This window comes from Dioscorea cayenensis, chromosome 15 (genome assembly GCF_009730915.1).
Source record: "Dioscorea cayenensis subsp. rotundata cultivar TDr96_F1 chromosome 15, TDr96_F1_v2_PseudoChromosome.rev07_lg8_w22 25.fasta, whole genome shotgun sequence".
Lineage (NCBI taxonomy): Eukaryota > Viridiplantae > Streptophyta > Magnoliopsida > Dioscoreales > Dioscoreaceae > Dioscorea > Dioscorea cayenensis.
Genome location: NC_052485.1, coordinates 17,878,475 through 17,902,399, shown reverse-complemented (window position 1 = coordinate 17,902,399; position 23,925 = coordinate 17,878,475). Strand labels below are relative to the sequence as shown.

At 33.1% G+C, this 23,925-nt stretch overlaps 2 protein-coding genes and 1 pseudogene across 2 annotated transcripts; 1 reads left to right on the top strand and 2 right to left on the bottom strand.

Annotated features, from left to right (window-relative positions):
• Positions 1-6,891: 6,891 nt before the first annotated feature.
• LOC120277747 lies at positions 6,892-9,303 on the bottom strand (annotated as a pseudogene).
• A 962-nt stretch (positions 9,304-10,265) lies between these two features.
• LOC120277539 (mitochondrial import inner membrane translocase subunit TIM14-3-like) lies at positions 10,266-12,808 on the top strand. Its single transcript, XM_039284401.1, has 4 exons — positions 10,266-10,367; positions 10,467-10,522; positions 11,753-11,931; positions 12,407-12,808. Exons 2-4 carry the CDS (start codon positions 10,520-10,522, stop codon positions 12,561-12,563), a joined length of 339 nt encoding a protein of 112 aa, XP_039140335.1. The 5' UTR covers positions 10,266-10,367; positions 10,467-10,519; the 3' UTR covers positions 12,564-12,808.
• On the bottom strand, positions 12,620-15,031 carry LOC120277538 (pentatricopeptide repeat-containing protein At3g62890-like). Its single transcript, XM_039284400.1, has one exon. It carries the CDS (start codon positions 14,978-14,980, stop codon positions 13,031-13,033), a length of 1,950 nt encoding a protein of 649 aa, XP_039140334.1. The 5' UTR covers positions 14,981-15,031; the 3' UTR covers positions 12,620-13,030.
• Positions 15,032-23,925: the final 8,894 nt, after the last annotated feature.

Sequence of the window (23,925 nt, the reverse complement as noted above, 5' to 3'; positions counted from 1 at the left end):
AATTTAGGAGGGTTCACAACCTCAAAGTAAATTAAGGAGATCTTCATCTTTGAAATTTCTCCATCACTTTTATAACCTCAAAGTAAGTATTAAACATTTTTCTGAGTTAGAGGATTCATGACCTTAAAGTAGGTTGCCAGCAAACGAATTTCATAATTTTTTATTTCATTTTTTTTAAACATTTTTTTTACTAGAAACCATTTTTTTTTATTTTAATAACAAAGAATCTTGATATTAAAAGATAACATTCTGCTTAAATCGTAGCCAAAGCAAGTTCGAAGTTAACATGTTAAAAGCTCAAAACTAACAAAAAGAAACTCTAAGGGGACATTTGGTTCGTGATAATGTGAAAACATTACTGAAAATTTTGTGGTAATCTGTTTAGATTACCATGTTTGGTACTGTAGCAGTGGTAATGTTGATGGTAATGTGAGATTATCAATAGTGAAATATTACTAAATAAAGTGGTAATGTGATTACCATCAAAATAAGTGTCAATCCAAATTACCAGGTTGGTGGTAATCTGTCAATTTTTTCTACCAATTATACCCCCATTAATTTAATACAATTCCTTATTAAAAGTTAAAAACCCTAGATTTCTATCTCTTTCATCAGCCGGCCATCAAACCTTCAACCTTAGCCAACACCTTCGCCATAGCCACGCCGCCGTCCCACCGCTCCGCCATCCTGCCTCATCTTCGTGCCACCACGCCAGGGTTCCGCCTCTCCGTTGTGCAGCATGTCCGTTGTGCCATCGTGGGCTTGACCTCCTTGCTGCTGCTTCGTCGCTACTCCGCCGTGCACCTTATCGCCGTGCCGTAACACACCTTTGTATAACTCTTCTTCATTCTCTTTTCAAATTTCTGTGTTCCTTGTTCTGTCCATTTTTATATTTCTGAAATTTAATTTATTAATGTATGCCTTTCTTATTTAGGAAAGGCCTTTAATTATGATTATGTTTAATTGATTTATTTCCCATTTATTGGTTAATATAAGACAAAGCTTTTTGTGTCTGTAGAACTAAACATTTAATTGAAGATAGTTATTACTCATTACCTCTGTCCATTCTTATTTCAGACTTTATAGATATTTTGTTTAAATTTGGGATTAGTTAAAATGACACATAGTCTCTAAAACCTTTGTATACCATACTAATCAACAGAGTCAAAAAAGATTCAAACCTGGGCCAAAGTATAACTCCATGCATTGCTGCTAAATTTGTTAATTGGGAGCTAATTAAGTATCTATCAATTATTGATATGGAGTGAATTTTTTAAGTTCATTATTAACAAGTAACTCTATTTTATTGATAAGTTAAGAACTCACATCATTTACGTGTTTAGTCATGGTCCAAATATCATTATTTGTAAAAATTTTATAATGCTGTAATTAAAGTCCATGATAGAGTCATAGTATATAAACTAATAAATATTTACATTAAAAAAATCAAATTAATGACTTAATCAATCACAATGCTCATAAACAATAATTACCTTTGCAACTGTACGTTTTGGATAAAATGTTTCCTAACTAGTTGGAATAGAAGCAAATTGTTAAGCCAACCCATCATATTGAGATGAAAAGATAACATTAATTAACAAATATAAGTACTATTTTAAAGTTTCAATTAATGGAAAATACATCTGTTCTTTTAAGATAGGTAACACTTATAATTTTTTCTACTAGGTTCTAATTGTGTGTATATATATACTTAACGAACTAAACCAAGGCATGACCTTGCTAAAACTCCAAGTAACCAAAAGGTCTTTCTTCATTCTCTTTCCAAATCATTGTGTATCTAACTCTAGTAATGTTGTTAGACTATATCAACTGTTGTATCTAAATTTTCACCATCATTGATTTATATGCAATTCATTTCTAATGTATTTTTTTTATAATGAGTATTTCAAATATTACAAAGATGTTTATCTTATATATATATATATATATATATTTTGTAGATGGATCTTTTCTCTCATGAAAACTTTGGTTTTCTTGCAACCATAACTTATTTGTATGCGGAGATGATAAGTAAACTAGCTATATTAGTTTATGTCATTGCCTTGGAGCGTAGGCGTAGAAGAAAGAGGCCACGAATTGCCTATGATAGAGAGAGTAGGCAATTGATCAGGGGTGTCAATATATATAGGTTGGTCTTTGAGAGTGATCTAGCTTGCATTGAAAGTATTAGTATGGATCGAAGGGCATTTCATCCTCTTTGTGATTTACTTACCACAATTGGCAAACTAAAAGATACTAGGAACATGTGTATTGCTGAAATGGTTGCATCTTTCCTATATACCATTTCGCATGACCAAAAAAATAGAGTAGTAAAAAGAGAATTTGTTAGATCTGGTGAGACAATAAGTTGACATTTTAAAAGTGTCTTAAATGCAATTTTGAAATATTATGAAGTCTTATACAACCAGAACCAGTTCGTGAGAACTCAACTGATGACATGTGGCGATGATTTAAGGTAAAAAAAAAAAAAATTTGTTTAATTCTTTTAAAAAAATCAAAGCTTATTATGCTAACATTAGTCTATTTTATAGAATTGTTTTGGGGCTTTAGATGGAACATACATCAAAGTAAATGCCCATGCAATTGACAAACCTAGGTATCAGACAAGAAAAAATGAGATCGCAACTAATGTGTTAGGTGTGTGCTCCCAAGACATGCAATTTATTTATATTCTACTGGGGTGGGAAGGTTCAGCTGCTGATTCTAGGGTGTTGCGTGATGAGATTTCTAGGAGAAATGGTTTAAGAGTCCCACAAGGTATACAATTGCTTAGCATAATTAGCTTTCAAATTTGGTTTTGTGAAAGTGCTAACAACCTTTAACATGGTTGTAGGTTACTATTATTTATGTGATGCCAGTTACCCAAATGGAGAAGGGTTTCTTACTCCTTTTAGAGGGCAAAGGTACCACTTAAATGACTGGAGGCAAGGTAGCCAACCCACCACACCTGAGGTATTCTTTAACTACAAGCACTCTTCTGCTAGAAATGTCATCGAGAGATGTTTTAATCTACCAAAAGGAAGGTGGGCCATTCTTAGGGGAAGGTCATACTATTTTGTGAAAACATAATGTAGGATTTTGTCTGCTTGTGCGTTGCTACACAACCATTTTAGGAGAGAAATGCCTATTGATCCTTTAGAAGAAACAATTGGAGAAGATATTGTAGGAGAAGACTTTAGACGGTGATAGAACTACCTTTGTTGAATCATCTGATGTTTGGACAACATGGCGTGCTAATTTGGCAGTTGATATGTTTAATCAGTGGAGATGTAGTAGATGCCAACATAACGTAGGGTAACTCGTAGGGTAATTGATATACATGTATAATCAATAAACATGTAATCTTGTATGTATAGCCATGTGTTATTATATGTTTAATTGTTGTTGTTGTTGTTGTTGTTGTTGTTGTTGTTTAAGTGTTTTTAATTTAAATAACACTACTTTGATATTGTTAATTCTTTTTTATGTTTCATCTTGTGTATGTTTTCTTTATTTTTTTTATTTTATATTCTTTTATTTTTTGACATAGGATGGCTGAAAAATGCAAACAATGATGAGATTGATACAAATGAGAAATAAGGCAAGAGACAAGCAAAACAAGGAAGCAAACATGTTTGGACTGCAGAAAAAGATTTCATGTTAGTTGAATGCTTGACTAGGCTTGCTCAATCTGGATAACGGAAGGCTGATAATGGTCAATTTCATTTTGGTTATTGAGCACAGCTTGAGAAATGGATGCATGAGAAGCTACTTGATTCTAATATCAGGGGTTCACCCCATATTGAGTTAATAGTGAAGTTGTGGAAAAGACTATACCATGCCATTCAAGAGATGTTGGGCCCAAATGCAAGTGGTTTTGGTTGGAATGATAACACAAAATGCATCATATGTGATGTTACTGTCTTTAATGATTGGGTGAAGGTAATTTTGATCTAATCGCAATTTATGATTTTTAAAATTTTTTGTTACACTTCTTTACAATTTATTAATGTTGATGTTTACAATTTATTTCTTTGTTTGTTTTCAGAGTCATCTGGGTGCTGTTGGACTAAGGAACAAGCCTTTCCCCTACTTAGAAGAGTTGAGCCAAGTATTTGGGAAAGATTGAGCCACCGGGGAGGGTGCTGAAACTCCAGCTGATGCTGTAGAAGATATTAAAAATGAGGAAACTGCAGGAAAAACTGAACCATCTATAGGAGATGCTTTTGTTGACTTAGATGTTGAAGAAAATACAAGTGCCCTTGATTTAAGCCTAATTAATACTACTGCTACTACCACTTCACAATCAGGTTCATCACAAGGCACACATTAAAAAAAAAGTAAAGCATAAATGCTCATCAGGTCAAGATGTTGGCAATGATGAATTCTTAAGCACCATTAGCTCAATTGGAACTTGGATTGATAGTTCTGGAGAACACATTTCAAGACTTTCTAGTTGCTTCCAATTCCTATCTAATGAGGCAGAGGCAAAGAGAAAAGTTTATACTGAGCTACTGAAGAATGAAAGCTTATCCCAATTGGAAAGAATTAGAGCTGGTGGGTTAATTGTATCTGACACTAGTAAGGTGTTATATTTCTTTTCACTTCCTGATGAGTGCAAGAAGGATTATGTTACTTGGATATTAGGGGGTTGCCAGTAGAGTTAAAACATTATGTGTGTGCTATTATGTGGGTTGCCAGTAGAGTTAAACTATTATGTGTGTACTATTATGTGGGTTGCCAGTAGAGTTAAAACATTATGTGTGTGCTATTATGGAGTTTTATGACTATTTAAATTGTGTGATGTATGTTGAGTAAAACAAGTAATGTGTGTGCTATTATGTGGATTGCTTGTTATGCATTATTTGTGTTGTGTAAACATTTTATATGTTGTGTTGTGCAACTAATAAGGTATGACTGAATTTTATATGCTGAAAATATATTATTTGCTTTGTGTTGTTATGTATTCAATTGCAATAATATTATCTTGGTAGATGTATGAGTCTTTAAATTAACTTTGTAAGTTGTATGCAAGGGTATTTCAGCTACTTTAGCAAAAGAATGGTTGAAATTATATTTCTTTGGATTAACTTTTAAATACAAAGTTATTTTTAAAAGAATGGCAAAAGAATGGTAAATTCGATCAAAATTTTAAATACGAAGGTATTTTTTTTAAAAATATAAATAAAAATAATTTTTTTATATTATCATTTAAATAAATAAATAAATAAATAAATAATTATCAAAACATTTTAAAGTAAATTTTTTAAAATTTTATATAAAAGGGTATTTTAGTAACTTTGCCATATTATTAAGGTGATTACCATGACTAACCAAACATGGTATTCACAAATTACCAGTAATATAAAGTTATCAACCAAATATAGTAATCCCATATTACCACATTCCCGATCTTATTATCACGGTAATCTCATTACCAGTGAACCAAATGGCCCGTAAGGCCAACTGGCCAAGGCACATAGTGGAAGGTTTGATGGAGAGAGAGATAGAGAGAATGAAAAAAAAGCAAGCATGATTCATGAAACCCAAAAATAATTCAAATGGGCGGCCCCGCCACAAAGGAGATGCACATGTGATGATGAGCATGAATTGTGAGGTTTTTTTTAAAAATAAAGTCCGAACAATTTTGCATGTGTGCAACTGGAATATATTTATGTATATATATTGTATGAAATTCCATGAGATCATAGAGGTGTTGCTTAGGTGTCATCGATGAAGGTGAAATCACGAGCAAGATCTACTCGATTTTTGCCACAGTAAATGATGATTGGCTTGTCCTGGAGAAATATTATGGGTGAAAGAGAAGTAGGTCATGTCCGGCCACCCCCATGGGCCATAGATGGTGAAAAAACAGAGACCGATAATGGTGTGGTTGTAGGGGTGGGTTATCTCCTCGCTGGCCTAGAGATAGGCGGGACGAGGATTGTAATGTTGTTGTGCACATAGGAGGATTAAATTTTTGATAGGTTACTAAGGTTTTGACTTGTTTCTTTAAGGTTACCAAGTTTCAATTTGGATCAAAACAGTTACTAAAATTTCATTTCATTTCTCCGGCAGGTGACCCGCGAGTAACCACATTCATCCAGCTGACATGTCTACCAGAAAAAAACACAGTCAGCCTAATGATGACACATCACCAAGTTGCCACATCATATGAGGAATCCAAGCTGGTTAAAGATTGCCAAATCAGCATCTTCTTCTCCCCATTGTTTACCCTAGCTCTAACATGAACAAGGAGCACGACGCCGATAATGAGTGGAGCTCTATCTTCTTCTTCTTCTTCTTCTCATCGTTCACCCTAGCTCATTCACTGTTGCAGGTCAAAAAGTTAATTTATGATTTGTCTCTGCTTTTTCTGCAGATGTTTACAGCTCAATCTGTAAAAATATTCTTGCTTGAGACTAGAAATCTCCCTTTTTGGAATTCGGGATGAACATTAAATTTACACTTTAGAAATGAAAGTTCTTTACGATGAGAGAAGTTATTATTTATTTATTTATTTATTCCAAGATAGAGATTGAAATTTCCTCTCTTTGGAGTTCATAATGAATGTGCTGAAAAAGGTTCATCAGAAATGAAAATGTTTACTATGTAGTTCACAAATATATATATATATATATATGATCATGAGATGTTCACAGAAAATGAACATTAGAATAGAACTTCATGATGAACATTAAAGGTATTTCAGAAATGAAACGGTGGGAGAAGAGAAGAAATGGTGGCGGCGGCAGCCCTCACGTTTGGGGGATTCAAGGAGTTAGGGTTAGGTTTTGTTATGCTGATGTGGACTCTCTAGCAGCATGATGACGTGTCATCATCAGGCTGATTGTGTTTTTTCCGGTAGACACGTCAGCTGGATGAATGTAGTTACTCGCGGGTCACCTGTCGGAGAAATGAAATCAAATTTTAGTAACCATTTTGATCCAAATTGAAACTTGGTAACCTTAAAGAAACAAGTCAAAACTTTAGTACCTATCAAAAATTTAATCCGCACATAGGAGTTGGGATTCTTGATCGCATACGGAACTCCAGCTTGTGCGGTGACCTTCTTGGCATCGGCGAAGACCTCATCGTTGTCCATGTTGCGGAAGAAGCGAATCTGACCCATGACGGAGCGGACATGGCGGACAGCCTCGACGACATTGCCGATGCCGGCCTCGCCCTTGGTGTGTATCATGGCTGCGGCCTTACGGATGCGCCGGAGGCCCTTGGCAGCGACAGACGAAGGGAACGCAGAAGTTGTGCTTGTTGATGTGGTGTTCATCGTCGGTGGGGGTGAGGACCTCGTACACGTCGACGTAGTAAATGACGATGGTCTCGAGAATGAGATCTTCGACGAAGTGACCGATGCGAGCCTTGGCCATGGCCAGATGGCCACGGTGTGCTTAATCTCGTTGATGAGGTCGGGGTTCGAACATGCGGGTGACACCGCTCTGGGCGCGGATGTCGGTGGGGACGCGCTCCAAGACCATGCCGGCCTCCTCAGCAATGTGGGCTTGCTCGAGTGTGACAACGTCTATGATCACACCACTTCAAAGCATTTAGGCGAGGCCGACCTTGACGGAACGTCGACTTCTTGGGCTTCGCTAGGGCAACGGCAGCGGCAAAGCAATATACCGTCACCACCGCACTGTCCTCCATCTTGTCCTTGGCTTTCTCCGGCTCTTCTTTTGGTGGCGTTCAGGAGAGAGAGAGAGAGAGAGAGAGAGAGAGAGAGAGAGAGAGAGAGAGGAGAGGAAGATACGAGTACTCTCAAACTTTGATTAAAATTAAATTTTTTTTTTATATATATAAACAAATTGTCCCCTAGTAGTTTCCTCATGCAACATAGTGAAGAGAGGAGAGGAAGATACGAGTACTCTCAAACTTTAGAGTCTTTTATCTCAAATGTTTGCTTATTATTTCCTCTTCCCATGAACTTTGTTCATTGTTTTTCGTAGGAAGTAACTCCAATTTTTTTTTTTGGAAGATTTGTATGCATATATTTTGCAACACCACAACCCCGGCTTCCCTTCTTTCACTCTTTTTTTTTATATTGCACCTTGAACACCATCACTCTTTTCTCTTATTTTTTTTTTATTTTTATTTATTTATTTTTATTTTTTTTTATTTGAGAATCTTGAACGCCATCCTCTTAATCTTACTTTTTGTTTATTTTTTTATTTATTTTGGGCATCTCGAACGAAATCTTCTTTTTATTTTTTATTTTATTTTTGGAGATCTTGAACATCATCCCCTTTTTTTTTTTCCATATCATTATTTTTTTTTGTATATTTGAACGCCATCCTTTTTTTTAACCATCTTTCATGCACAGCAAGCCACCTTCAATTTTGCAAGCAATATATATATATATATATATATATATATATATATATATATAATTTGTTTATTATTATTATTATTATTATTATTATTATTATTAGCTTTTCCAATAGCTCCCATCATAAAAGGCAAGCTAATAGAGCCTCTTTACAAGCCGTATGATTAAGATAAAGCTCCATACGGAATATCAATTCCAAGATATTATCCCATTGATTCCAAAGACCAGTATACCAATCGCCTCTTGTGACACTGGTGAACTAGCATCCACTCATTTTCGCAAGGGAAAGACACAGAAAGTTATGCTACTGAACCCATGTGAATCCACGCCAAATCTCAATTTAGACACACTTGGATGTTGGATGAACACTAATTCCACGACCGTCATATGGAATGGAAGACCCCTTTCGATTACTATACTCCATACTAGTGAACTAAGGAAAGTGGGTTTTTAAAGTCATAAGAAAGTCATCCGAAACACTCAAAAGAGCCGACATTCTTGGTGTCGTTGCAATATCAACTAGGTTATACGAATTTGACCCATCAATTGTAAAAAGCATTACTGAAACATGATGTTCGAAGATCAACACGTTTGTGACTCCTTTTGGAGAGATCGGAATTTCTCTACGAGAACTCAAATGCATAGGAGGATTATCGATTAAAGGAGAGTTCTATGAGAAGTATGTTCTTCAAACAACATGCTCTACTCCAAAGAAGCTTATACCTCTATTTTGAAAGACTTATTCGATACCTACCAATGGGGCTAATCCATTGGTAGGTATTGAACAAGTCTTTCAAAATAGAGGGATAATCTTCTTTGGAGTAGAGCACGTTGTTTGGAGGAACATACTCCTCATAGAACTCTCCTATAATCGGTAATCCTCCTATGCACTTGAGTTCCCATAGAGAAATTCCAATCTCTCCAAAAGAGTCACAAATGTGTTGGTCTTCAAACACCATGTTTCAGTAATATTTTTTACAACTGATGGGTCAAATCCGTATGACATTGTTGATTTTGCAACGACACCAAGAATGATTGCCTTTTTGAGTGTTTCATATGACTTTCTTATGGCTTCAAAAGCCCACTTTCTGTAGTCCGCTGTGTATGGAGTATAATAATAAAAACGGGTCTCCCAGTCCATATAACGGCCGTGGGATCAGTGTTTTTTTGACATCCAACTGTATCCAAATTAAGATTTAGCGGAGTGGATTCGCATGGGTTCAGTAGTATAACTTTCCGTGTCTTTCCCTTTGTGAAAATGAGTGGGCGCTAGTTCACCAATGTCACGAAAGGTAATTGGTATACTGGTCCACTCGTTGAAATTGCTTCCTAGATATTTTATTGGTTTTCTTGAGTTTTTAAAATTAATGGGATAATATTTTGATCATCCTATGGCGAGGCTAAAAAGAAAAAAAAAGGATGGCGTTCAATATGGCCCAAAATAAAAAATAATAATAAAAAAGTAAATGAAAAGTAAGAAAAAGGAGATGAAGTACAAGATGCTCAAATAAATAATAAATAAAAATTTAAAAAATAAGAGAAAAAGGTGATATTTAAAAAATTTATGCTTACACCCTATTAATAGAAATGTATAAAAAAAAATCTTTAAAACTAAATTTTATGGGAGTGGATATATATTAATTGCCTTGATTTTTTTTTTTTAAGGCAAATGCATAATTTGAAGTCTAATAAGGGACATATACACTTTCTCTGGGTCATATTTAGAGGTTTTTTTAGGTCCTTTTAAAAAATTTATGAAATACTATATATTATTTTTTAAAAATTATTTTTTTTTATATTTTTTTAAAAATTATTTTAAGAAATTAATAAATTTTTTTTTTATAAATTTTAGATTATATATTTATATATATATATATATATATATATATATATATTCTATTTAGTAAGGCTTCAAGAAGAAACCGCAACCGCCTGTGGTTTCTTGCACCCCAAGAAGCCACAACCTAATATTTTTTTTCTCTTTTTAAGTGGTTCAGCCCAAACCCTAGAATTCATTCTCTCGGTATTCATCTCTCCATCTCTTCAATCCTTTGCTTATTCCTTCATATCCTGTTTGATCGCAGTGAAATCTATTTGTTTTTGTCTTTCATTTGATCTTCAGCGCTTGGGATTTCGCTTCGTCCGCGAATTAGCGAGGTGTGCCTGTTTGTCGTGATGGTGAGTGGGGGTTTTTGGATTTTTTTGCTTGCCCTGCTCACTTGATTGAATGTGTGAAATGGTGTTTCTAATTTTTTTTTAAGGGATTTTAGTGTATTCATTATTTTTTGAATTTGTAGTTGGATATTATCACGGTTGTGACTCTAATTCAATTGAAATATTGAGCATGCGTGGTTGTTGAATAGTGATTCACTGGAAGGATGGATTTTGATTTTATTCTTAGTTCTTGAATTAAATTTAGTTGTATTAAAACTTTACTGTTATGCAATTTTACAATTATTATGGATGCTGGAAAATGGCCATGAGTTGCTGTTGGATTGCAAATTTTAATTTCTGCAGGAAATTTAGGTTGAGAAAGTTGATATAGGGATTGCCCACTTGAATGTAATCCAAAAGCCAGCTATTAGTTTTGTTAAATTGAGCTTAAGTGAGAACCTACTCTTTATTTTTTGAAATGAATTCTTGTACTGATTTTGATGGAAGAATTTTCATGAATTATAGGGTTATTTATTTTGGCTAGAGAGATGAATTTCAGCATTGCGATTTTGGAATTAAAAAAAGGATTTTGTTGTTGTGTTTGGTGTCTGGAACTTTGATGTTTTTTTAAAAAGCCAACCATCTTCGATTGTTGAATTTTGGGCTCATATTTAGGATGAATTCTGAGTTTTTTAGTCCTATGCATTTTCTGATATGACTTGTTAGGGATTGATATATAGTTTTATTGGAAACATTTCTCTTTTTTAGTAATAACATATTAGAAGGTTCCCCTTTTTTTGGCTATCTTTATTTCTTATTGTAAGCATTTCGTTGATGCTGTGTGAGAGTGGTTCTTAGGTTACATGATTGCTTATGAGAATAGATGGTTCTAACAGTTGTTTTTCAGACACCTCTAGGGAACACAGAACATATGCTTGAGCCATGAAGAATATGTTAGCTTTCTCTGAGTCTGTGATGTTGTTTATCTTCTGACTCTTGTGATTATTGGAGGGGATTGACAACATACATAAAATTTTGGATGCAAGGCCACTCAATTTTCATTTTGGGTGTCAGTAAGATTGTGTGCCCTTTTGGGTCAATGTGTGCGATGGAAGTTTTGCAGCCCCTGGGGTTTGAAATCATTTTGTTTGTCAGTTGGTTATAGAAATAATTTGACCGAATGATGAGCTAATTTGTTTTGTGATACATGTTACTTTGGTAAATTATAACCAAATCTGACTATTTTCCTTTCAGGCAACTCCATTGGTTGCTGGTGCATCTCTGGCTGTTGCTGCATTGGGTGCTAGGTATGCAATTCAGGCATGGCAGGCATTTAAAGCCCGCCCTTTTGTTCCGCGAGCCCGTAGGTTCTACCCAGGTGGTTTCCAGCAGGTCATGACAAGAAGAGAGGCTGCGCTGATTCTTGGAATAAGGTTACATCCATGTTTCATTTTTGTTATACATATTTTATTTATACATTCCTTATCAGTTATTTGAACTAGATACTTTAATAATCAAATTTGGTATTTCAACTCCTGACTTCAATACAAGTACCCCAATTTTTTATAGATCAGCTTTCATACTCCGAATGCACCCATTGCATGTTCTTTTCATAATGAACCCGCCCTGATCCAATGATGGTAATGAATATGGTTGATTGAGTGTGCTGAAGGTAATCAAAATACCAAACTTGATTAAAATCTTCATCAAGCCATACTTCCAATAGCTACTTGTGCTGTTGCAGTGAAAACCTAATCTTTTTAGCAAATAAAACTAGATTAGAGATTTTTTTTTTTGTTTGATTTCTAAATATATTGTCAACTTAACTACTCACCCTTCCTTCTGTTTTTCCAATGAGTGTGTGCGTGTGTATATGCGGTTCATTCTAAGTATATCTTTCAATTTCAGAGAGCATGCTGTGGTTGAGAAGATAAAGGAAGCACATCGGAGGGTGATGGTGGCAAACCATCCCGATAGTGGTGGGAGTCATTACCTTGCATCCAAGATCAACGAGGCCAAGGATATAATGATGGGCCAGGGCAAGAATAACGGCTCTGCCTTTTAAATGTTGAATCAAGACATCTACTTCATGATTGACCGTTCTCACAGCACGCATTTTGTTCGCTATTTTTTTTCCCTTATACTTTTTCAGCTTCACTTACATTGTTGTGTATCACTTGCACCCTATTCATGCAAGGGTGAGGTTGATAATCACCCTGATTGTTACAGAAAAACATATTGATCTGAATGAATCAAATTGACAAACATTCAGAAAGTTTAGCAAGGAAAAATTTAATGTAAAATTCTATTCATGTGTTCTTGATATTCGGTTGTTTTTAAGCTACATTGCATAACATAAAAGCTTCACAGGTTCACTATTCATGAGACACACCAAACCAATATCGATCGGTAGTATGTGGGCATACATATGTGGACATATATATTTACACCGATATAGATCGGTAGTATGGGGACATATATTTACAACAAGATCTCTCAAGTGTCATATTAATCTCAAAATCAGTCTTTGCCCTACCAAAAATCTTTGCAAGAGCATTGTCCATCAGCAAACCTATGAAACCTATTCCTATCTCTCACTATGAGTTCTCTCTGATACACTTTCGAAACAAGCTTAGTATATTCATGGCAATCTCTACAAACCCTAAGGTTCTTTACAATCCTAATAGGCAATCCACTAGCCATGTTTATCATCCCAAATGCAATAGCCAACTTCTCACTGTGATAAGCCAATGCAATACCCTTCTCCTCCTCATCACTAACATCAACCACCAACTGTGATGCATCCTTCACATACCCATTAATTTCCAACTTCCTCTCTATCTCTTCCAACATTGCATATATTTCTCTTGTTTGATCATGCCCCATGTCCCCTACTTTGAATTCATGAACAATTCCCTCCCATTCTATGAAACTACAACCTATCTCCTTGTTCACTCCTTTTGCTTCCATTGCTCTCCTTGTATTGCTTGCTTCCTTCCATCGCCCCACATTCGCGTACATGTTCGCTAGCAAAACATATCGGCCTCCGTCATGTGGTTCTAACATGATCGATCGCCTTCCTGCCCGCTCACCGACGTCTATGTTGTTATGTGTTCGACAAGCAGACATTAATGCACCCCATTGTGAAGCTTGAGGCTCCATTGGCATATTTACCAACACTTGCTCAGCCTCCTTCAGCCTCCCTGATCTTGCAAGAACATCAACCAAACAACCATAATGCTCTCTTTGAGGCTCACATCCATAACTTTTCATCGAATCAAATATCTTTATTCCTTCTTCAACCAATCCGTTATGCGCACACGCGCATAGAACTTCAATGAATGTCGTCTCGTTTGGCCTCAATTCTCGCTCTTTCATCCCCTGAAAAAGCTCAAGAGCGTCAGCTCCACAACCATTCATAGCGAGCCCACCAATCATCGAATTCCACAAGACAACATCCCTGACATCCCGAACACAATCAAACACTTGCCGAGCAACATCCACACAACCGCATTTGCAATACATGTCAACCAATGCAGTCAAGAGAATCACATTACCATCCTTACCAATCTCATTCCTATCAATGTAAGCATGAATCCATCGGCCTTGAGCAAGAGCGCCGAGCTGCGCACACGCCTTGAGCACACTCGCAAGAACCACGCAGTCTGGCTTCATCCTCTCCTCTTGCATCATCCTAAACAACCTCAATGCCTCACAAGCATCACCACTCCTCACATAACCATCAATCACAGAACTCCAAGAAACCAAACTTCTTTCAGGCATTTCATCAAACATCTTCCGAGCGTTCCAAACATCTCCATTTTTCCCAAATGCGGAGATCATTGTGTTCCAAGAGATGACATCCAAATCCAAATTCTTGTTGAACAATTCAAAAGCGTCATCTAAGTGCCCTAAATTGCAATACATGCTCAAAAGAGAGTTTTTGACAACAAGCCAATCCTCAGCGCCGCATTTGAACACTTGGCCGTGAGCTTGCCTTGCGACACCAATGGCGACGCCGGCCAAGGTGCAAGCTTTGATCAGCAACGCGAAGGTGTAGTTGTTCGGTGGGGCAAGGCTCCGGCGCATATGGAAGTAGAACGCGACACCAGACTCGGGAGAGCTGCTGGCGATGTGGCCGGCGATCATGGCGTTCCATGTGTAGACGTCGGGGCAGGGAATCGAATGGAAGATGGTGGTGGCGTAGTGGAGATTGGGAGAGGAATAACGGAGGCAGAGTTCGATAATGCGGCTGGCGGCGAAGGGGTCGGAGATGAGGCCGGAAGTGATGGTGTGGGCGTGGAGAGCTTTGAGATCAAGATGGTGGTGGTGCTTGGCCTTGTTGAAGAGAGTAAGGATCGGATGGTCGGCGATGAACTTGGCGGTGGCGATGGAGCTCCGGTGGACGGGGATGGAGGGGGTGAAGCGTAGCGGTGGTGGTGTGGAAATACTTAGCCATTTTCGAGGGTTGGTTGCGAGCATGGATTGTGGGAATTTCGTCGAATGGGTTGTGGGCTTAAAAATGGTACTTATTTGTGTATATCTTAAATAAATAAATAAATAAATAAATAAACATAATTAATAAAATTCGAGGTATACCCGTGGAATTGGCTCCACTTTATAAGATTTGGTCTATTTGATTTTTACTGTTCAGATTTAAAACATGTCGGACACAGCAGTGCCAAAAAAAAAAAAAAATTCCTGTGTGGGAGTAAATTTGCAACTTAATTTTTGACTGTGCACACGTCCATGGCGTTGCATATTTATTGTATTTGTAAAAATAAAAAATAAAAAATAAAAAATAATAATATTATTATTATTATTATCTTCAAAAGTGATTTAAATATAAATAATATCTATACATATATTTAAAGGAGAAAATTACATGCATACCCTGCAAAACCATGAAGTTGTTTAAATACCTCTCGTAAAAAAATACTATTGGCTTACATTACTCCCATAAAACTAACTTTTTTACTTATATATCCTGTTAGTTACCATTAGTCACCGTCAGGGTTTACGGAATTAACCATACTTCCCACTTAACCCAAATTAACAAAATTATCCAATTATCCTTAACATCATCCAACTTAAGCCATATGAGAAAAATTCCCAAACTTCTCATCCACTCAGCCATAATTTTTGAAGTTCCCTTCTCACCAATCCCTTCAAGCCACACAATCTCACTCACCGGCTCTTTTAAATCGGCGTCAGAGACGTCTACACTGTCCCCGGAGGTTTCAACCTAACCATACTGGACCATCTTAACGCCAACTACGCCCGTCGCCATGGCATCTGTGCATGTGCTGTTACCTTCACCGCCAAAGGTCTCAGCGTGATCAACACCGTCGTCGGAGTTTACTCGGAGAACCTCCCAATTGTGTTCATCGTCAGCGGGCCAAACATCAACGACTACTGTACTAATCGGATCCTCCATGTTTATGTGCCACCAACAGTAAAAAAAAGTGGGAGGCCTAGGAAAATTAGAAGGGAGGATCAAAACCAATGAGTTAGATATTCTACAATTGATACTTAAACATGTATATCTTCATTTTCTCATTTTTTGTTAGTTATTGATTATGATTTTCATTCTTTATGTTGTTTTTCCTATAATAATTTCATTTATTTTTAAGTTCTAACTGCAAATTCATCTTCATTTTTCAGGTTGATGTTGAGAATGGAGTTTAAGGTTGTTATTTGTGTTATTTGGAGATTGTTATTTTATGGATTTATTAAAAAATTCATGATTTTTTAATAATTTTTAAAAATAATTAAAGTGTATATAAAAAAATTACATTGGTTATCTATAATTTAAATAATTTAAAGTCTATAAAATGTAATAAAAAAATTTGATGGGTATATTAACAAACCCATAATGGTCATTTACTAAATGAAATGAGTAATGTTTACAAAATAAGAAAAAAAAATTTAGATGGGTATATAAGCAAACCCATTTTGGTAATTTACCCTTATTCCATCCATTGATTTAACACCATTAAAAGTCAACTTAACCATATGGGCATATAAGCAAATATAATTGATTTGTAGGGGTATACAAGCAAACATCATTTTTATGAGGGTATTTAAGTAAATTCATAATTTTATAGGGACATGCAAGTAAAAAAAACCCTATTTAAAGTAGTATAATCTGGCGGGAGTTCCAATGAAGATTTTAAAATTTTTTATAAAATTTTTCCATTTCATTTAAATTTTTATTTATATTAAATATGATATTAGTATCGAAATTTTTTTTAATTCTATTTATTTGTTTGGATTAAATGTTTTATGAGATATTTCAAATATATTATAATTATTAAAAATATTTTTATTTTATGGGAAAAAGTAATTTGTGTTTTGTTTGGATATAGTTATTAAAACCATCTCAAACATCAAACCCTTCAAAGTTCTAGATCTCAGATTAAATGATTCAATAGTCAGATCACTTGAGTAAATGCTTGGTTAATAAAAATATTTTTTCATATGATTTTAAAATTATAAATTATTTTTTAATTATATGATATATAACATATTATATAATACACATTACCATTTGTTACTTATAAAATAAATAATTTGAAGGAAAAAATTGAATTGTTAATCACTTATGTTTAATTATAAATTAATAAAAAAAATCTTAATAAAGAAAAACCTCTGCCATAGTTATTAAAAAAAAATGCAAAGCATTCATTTTTAGAATTTTTTTATTTTATAGAAGTGACATATTATTTATTTTTTAACATATAAAAGATAAATAAAAAATAAAATTTGGAGGGATGAAAAGTTATTTTAAAAATAAAATTTTACTCACCAAGGTTACAGAAAACCCGACAGTTCATCAACTTTGACCAGTTCAAAATGGACCAAAATGAATTACACTAGATTGATTGTATAAGTGGTCCAATTAAAAATTTGGATCAATTTAGATACTAAGTCACTGAGTCACCTAATGTAAATTTAAAGCTATATAGAGTTATTTAATTATAGACGATGGAATTTATGGGCCGTTTACTTTCATTAATCACAGTTTAAAATAACTCTTACATAAGCTATATATGATTTTCAATTATTTTTTAAAATATTAAATATGGTTTAAAGTTATTTTTTAAATATTAAATAACTATTTTATTTAAAAAAGTTTTAAATCATTCCTTCTAATTCTTCTCTAGGATTGTGTATCCTATCTATCTAAAATTTATTTCAACATGTATTTTTTTTTTCAAAATCTTTGCCTTAACAGATTTTTTTAGAGAGGGGGATGGGAATGAAAACTTTGGAGAGGGGGATGAGAATGAAAACTTTGTTTGGTTGAGAGAGTAATTCATTGGGAATGAGAAAAGTATATAAGTAATTTATTAGAAATAAAAAAAATTAAAAAGGAAGATAGTGTATAATTACATTTGTGCCCTTAATATAAACAAATAATACTAAATAATATAGTGAGTTTTTCTTTAATAATAAATAATTTTTATTTATAACAATATTTTGTATTATTCATGTTAATTATTATAGTTAACTAATTAAATTAATCAATTATTTTAGTTATAAAATATTTAATTATGTTTAAATATTTAATTAGTTTTCTCACTTTATGATTTAATTATTATAATTAACGGTTAATTAATAAATTTTCTTTAATTATAAATATTTTAAATATCATTTATTAATTTTAATATTTAAATTAAATATTTAAATAACATATCTTCATTTAATAATTATTGGAATTAATTATACTAATTCCTAATTAAATTAATATTTTTTAATACAAATAATTTGGATTAGGGTAAAATAAAAATTAATATTTGTGATAAAATTATATGGTCACAAATAGTCAAAATTTTGTGGCTAAATTGTTGTCACTAAAACATTGGTATTTGTGATAAAACTATATTGTCACAAAAATCTTACTATTTGTGATAATATTGTTGACACAAAAAAATATGAAATGGTGACGAACAAAGTCATAACAATAGTTTATTTTATTGTGACTTCATTATTTTTATTTGTGACCAATGTTTAGTCACTGATGTTGTTTAAAAATAGTATCATGTGTTTATAATTGTCACAAATAAAATTATTAATTTAACAATAATGTTGCCACTAAATAAAAATTAAATGAATAAAATTATTTGTGATAAATATAAATTTATATCTTATATAATTTTGCCAAAAAAAAATAGTAGTAAACTATTGTCACACAAGCAAATAAAAGTATTTAATATTTTATAAAAATAGATAAATATCAATAAAAAGTACAAAATTCTTATTCCAAGTATATAATATTGGAAATTTAAATATCCAAAAAATACAATTATAATATTATCCTAAACTATTCTTTGATGTAAATTTGGATATGAAGTACACTACTATAAATTTGAATTTTCCTTTTTGTTGTTCAACCTCAGCTTCTGCTAGAGTTTAACTCCTTTTCTCTTCTTCTTGATGCTTATTCTGCATATTTAGGGGGAAAATATAAAGATCTAATAAAATAATTTAAAACTAATTTAATTATAAGTTTCACACCATTATTTCTTCTCAATTGAGAAGAGATAAATTCCGTGTTGTAATTGGCTTGTTGTTGTTTTAAATAGATAAACAATCATTAAGAAAAAAACCTACATAATTAAAATCTAAACAACATATTTCTATTATGAGCCTAAAATAGTGTCAAAAATGAAAACACTAATGAACAACCATCATTGAAAACTCCAATAATCTTAACTTTGAAGATTAAAAGAATAAAGCAAACCAACAATATATAATCTCTTATTCAATGCATAAACTAAGTAAAAGAATTCAAGAAAAGGAAAAAAAGCAAATCTTGTGACCATCAATGATATGCATATGTATATCTTGAATTAGTTGAGTCACTTTGATTTTCCGAATCAAATAAAACCAAACCGTTGCCACCGATCTCATTAGGCACATAAGTACTCAAGGTTTCATCATCTTCGTTCATTTTATATGTTAAGTTTATTGAGGATATATATCTTTTTAAAATTGATTTTTTTTAAATTTACATTATCCAGATTTTTTTTTATGAGATTTGGTAAATTTCTATTTAATTTTGACTTTAATTTTTAAAAATTTTGCTTATACTATAAATCCTAGTTATGATCTAAATTAAAGGCTTGTTTTCTAAGCCTTATAATATAAATTTCGAATATTGGATAAATTATAATTTTAAAAACAATTTAAATTTTATCTATAATTACTTAAAATATCTGATTAATTTTAAAAAAATCTATACATAATCTTAAGATTGGGTAGGAAAAAGAGACTTTTTAATTTTTATATATATATATACACTAATTTATACATAATCTGCTAATTTATAGAAGACTACACATGTTAATTTATATTTTTATGATGACATTCAGTAGAAACTACATCTTTAAATTGTTTTGTATCCAAAATTGTCAGCATAAAAGATAAAATGCATAAATATGATAGATACTAAATTGTCACAATTGAAATTATAATTGTGACAAAATAATTAGACATCACAATCAATCCAAACTATAGTGACAATTAACACAGTGAAAAAAAATTTAATTTTTGTTACAATATTTAGTTGACACTAAATGGTTCAATTTTTTGTGACAAAACTATTGTAACAAAAAATAGATATTGAGTGATAAAAAATATGTTTGCCACAACAAATGAAAAATTAGTGACAACAATATGTCTTGTTACAATCACGCATCATTTTTATCAAGAAACTTTTGTCACTAAATCTTATATGCTTTTAGTGACCAACATTAGACACAAAAGAAATTTTGCCACTATTAACATATTAGTAGTGATGACTTAATCGTGACATATAGCAAATTGTCAAATTTATCTTTGTAATAGTGACAAAAATATAAATTGTCACAATTAATTTAAACAATAGTGGCGGTTAACTTTTTTGACACAAAAACATAATATTTGTGGCAAAATAATAGGTTGTCTTTAAAAAGTTGTTACTAAAAGTCATAGCTCTTGTAGTGTGTAAGATAGATGTTCTAACTTACGCAGCAGATACACAGATCAATTGAAAAGAGAAAACTTGTTTTTGGAAATTTTTTTGATTCTTTTCTTGCTTCAAAGTTACAAGCATTTATAATAATGGAAACCCTTAAAAAAACCCTAAAATAAAATAAAATAAAAACATAAATAAAATTAATTAAAAGGCTATAAAAGCAAAGTTTTTGCATCATTCTGCTTTAGTCTCCTCCACTTGGGGAAAACTCACCCTCTAGTGAAAATCAGAATATAAAGGAGCTTCAGAATCATGGAACATGGATAAATGATAAATCTGCAACATTGGAAATTCCCTAAAATAAAATAAAATAAAATAAAATAAAACCATAACTTGATCCCCAATGTGAAAGCTCTCATGCCTCCTATGCTTGTTAGCTGCTTGCTAATATCTCTTATTTGTATCTTCCAATTTTTGTTTGACTTCCTTGTGTACTTCAACAACCTGTTTTGCCATATACTTAACTACAGTGCTAGATACACCACCCTTTGGAAGTTTGATCAAGTCAATAGTGTATTGTGGTGGTTTAGTGTGCATACTGAGCTATGAATTGCATTGTTATAAGAAAATTCTTCTTTGGTAATGCCAAATCCCACTGCTTTGGTTTATTTCCACAAATATTGCAAATCAGATTACCAAGAATTTTATTGACAACTTCATTTTGACCGTCTGTCTATGGGTGAGCAGTGCTACTAAAATTCAAAGATGAGTCAAACATTCTCCACAAAGTACGCCAAAAATGCCCAAAAAATTTACTATCCCTATTAGAAGTGATTGTCTTGGGAACACCATGCAAATAGAAAACTTCTCTGAAAAATAATTTAGCCACCCCAACTGCATCTGAAGTCTTCTTGCAGGGAATGAAATGTGTCATTTTGAAAATCTATCAATCACTACAAATACCGAATCAACACCTCTCTAAGTTTTAGGCAGTCCCAAAACAAAATCCATAGATAGGTTTTCCCACATATTTTCAGGTACTGGAAGATGCATGTATAAGCTAGTATACTTGGTCTGTCCTTTCGCTCTTTGTAGATAAAACATCCGTCAACAAATTTGGCCACATCCCTTCGAAGCTGTAGCTAATAAAACCTTTCTTTAACTAATGCAAATGTCGTATCACGCCCTGAATGTCCTGCCAAATGTCCTCTATGCAAATCTTGGATAACCTTCTCCCGTAAGAAAGTTCTAGGCAAACAAAACTGATTTTCATGCATCATATATCCATCATATATATGGAAGAGATCAATAGGCTCCTTGTTGGAAACCTTATTCCACACTTCTGCAAAATCCTCATTATGCTCATAAGTCCCCTTTAATTGCTCAAAGCCTACAATCTCAGTACTTAGGGTAACTAATAAAATAGTTCTCCTATTCAAAGCATCTGCTGCTTTATTATGTACACTTGATTTGTGTTGTAATTTAAAAGGGAATTTCTGAAAAACTGAATCCACCAGGCATGTATATCACTACTAACTCACTTCTGACTATTTAAATATTTTAAATGCTTCATGATGTGAGTATGGCATAAACTCTTTACCAATTAAATAATGTTCCCAAGTTTTAAGAGCATGTACCACAATTTAAAAGTGTAAAACTATTAGTTGCCTCCTCACTCCATTGAAATTTACCTTTTTTTGAACATTCTGTCATTGGGGTTGCAATTGAACTGAAATCCTTGATAATCTCTGATAAAAAGTTGCTAACCCATGGAAATTGCATAGTTCTGACAATTTTTTTGCGAATTGCTTTATTTTAGTCTCATCAACTTGTATTCCATCAGCAGATACCACATATCCCAAGAATAACAGTTTATTGGTCATAAAACTACTTTTCTTCAAATTAATATATAGTGTATTCTCCTGCAATGCAGTCAATACCTCCCTCAAATGCAATAGATGGTCTTCCTTAGAGTGACTATATATCAAGATATCTTCAAAATATACCGCCACAAATATCCCAATAAAATGATTCAATACCTGATTCATCAACCTCATGAATGTGCTAGTGGCATTAGACATTCTGAATGGCATATCAGCCAATCATACAACCTTTCCTTTGTCTTGAAAGCTGTCTTCCATTCATCACTAGGCCTACTCTAAATCTAATGGTACCCATTCTTCAAGTCAAGTTTAGAAAAACCACTTTGCCCCATATAATCTATCAAGAATGTCATCTAGCCTTGGAATAGGGAATTTGTACCCTACAGTAATTTTATTTATAGCCTTGCTATCAATACACATCCTCCAACTCCCATCTTTCTTTGGAGTAAATAATGCTGATACAACACAATGGCTTATGCTCTCCTGGATATGTCCTTTTCATAGTAGCTCTTCTACCTTATGTTTCAAGATCTTACTCTCTTTCATATTCATTATGTAATGAGATAAGTTTGGTAAACTGGCCCTTGGAATCAATTCTATATGGTGTTGTCTATAGGCAGTAATCCATCTGATATCTGCTCTGATACCACCTGACATACCCAGTTTTAATCCAAGAACTCACACTCAAAATAGAGTAAATAATAACATAAATTTTAATTGATCGGTTCCTTTTTCACAAAACCTAAAACATGTATTTATTGAGACTTAAACTAAAGACAAAATAGTAAATAAAACTAAAATAGTTACAAATTATTGGATAAATAAACTAACTAATAAATCGAAGATAATTAAAAATACTAAATAAAAACAATTTGAAGATTTGAATTTAAAATCTTAAAATCATTAGGCACCATGCTGTGTCATTCTTGACACAGCGGATACCCAATCTAATCCAAGAACTTATACTCAAAACAGACAAGAACATAAATTTCAATTGATTGGTTCCTTTTCACAAACCCTAAAACAAGTATTTATAGAGACCTAAACTAATGAAAAAAATAATTATAAAAATAAAATAGTTACAAATTACTGAATAAATAAACTAACTAATAAATCTAAGATAATTAAAAATACTAAGTAAATACTATTTGAAGATTTAAATTTAAAATCTTAAAATCATAAAATCATTAGGTATCATGCTGCGTCATTCACCCCCACTCGCGAGAAACTCGACCTCGAGTTTTAATCTGGGCAGTTAAACTTGTGATTGAATATTTCATCAAACCGTCACCATTCCAAAACTTGAATTTCTTGATCGTGGAATCTTTCCATTTAGTAACTTTCTTTTTCTTTTTCTTCAAGGATAACCATAGCCTTAGCTTGGATTCTTTGATAAGCTTAGAGAAATCCTTCTTATTGGTCTTCTTTCTTTCATCAACACTCTTTCAATTAACCTTTTCATCTTTTCCCTCAGTTTTAGAATCTTCCCTAATTATATTTCCATTATTTCCAACATCAATAATAGTACTGAACACCATGTTTTTAAGCAACTGATGGCTTTGAATTTGCACTTCATGTTTGGG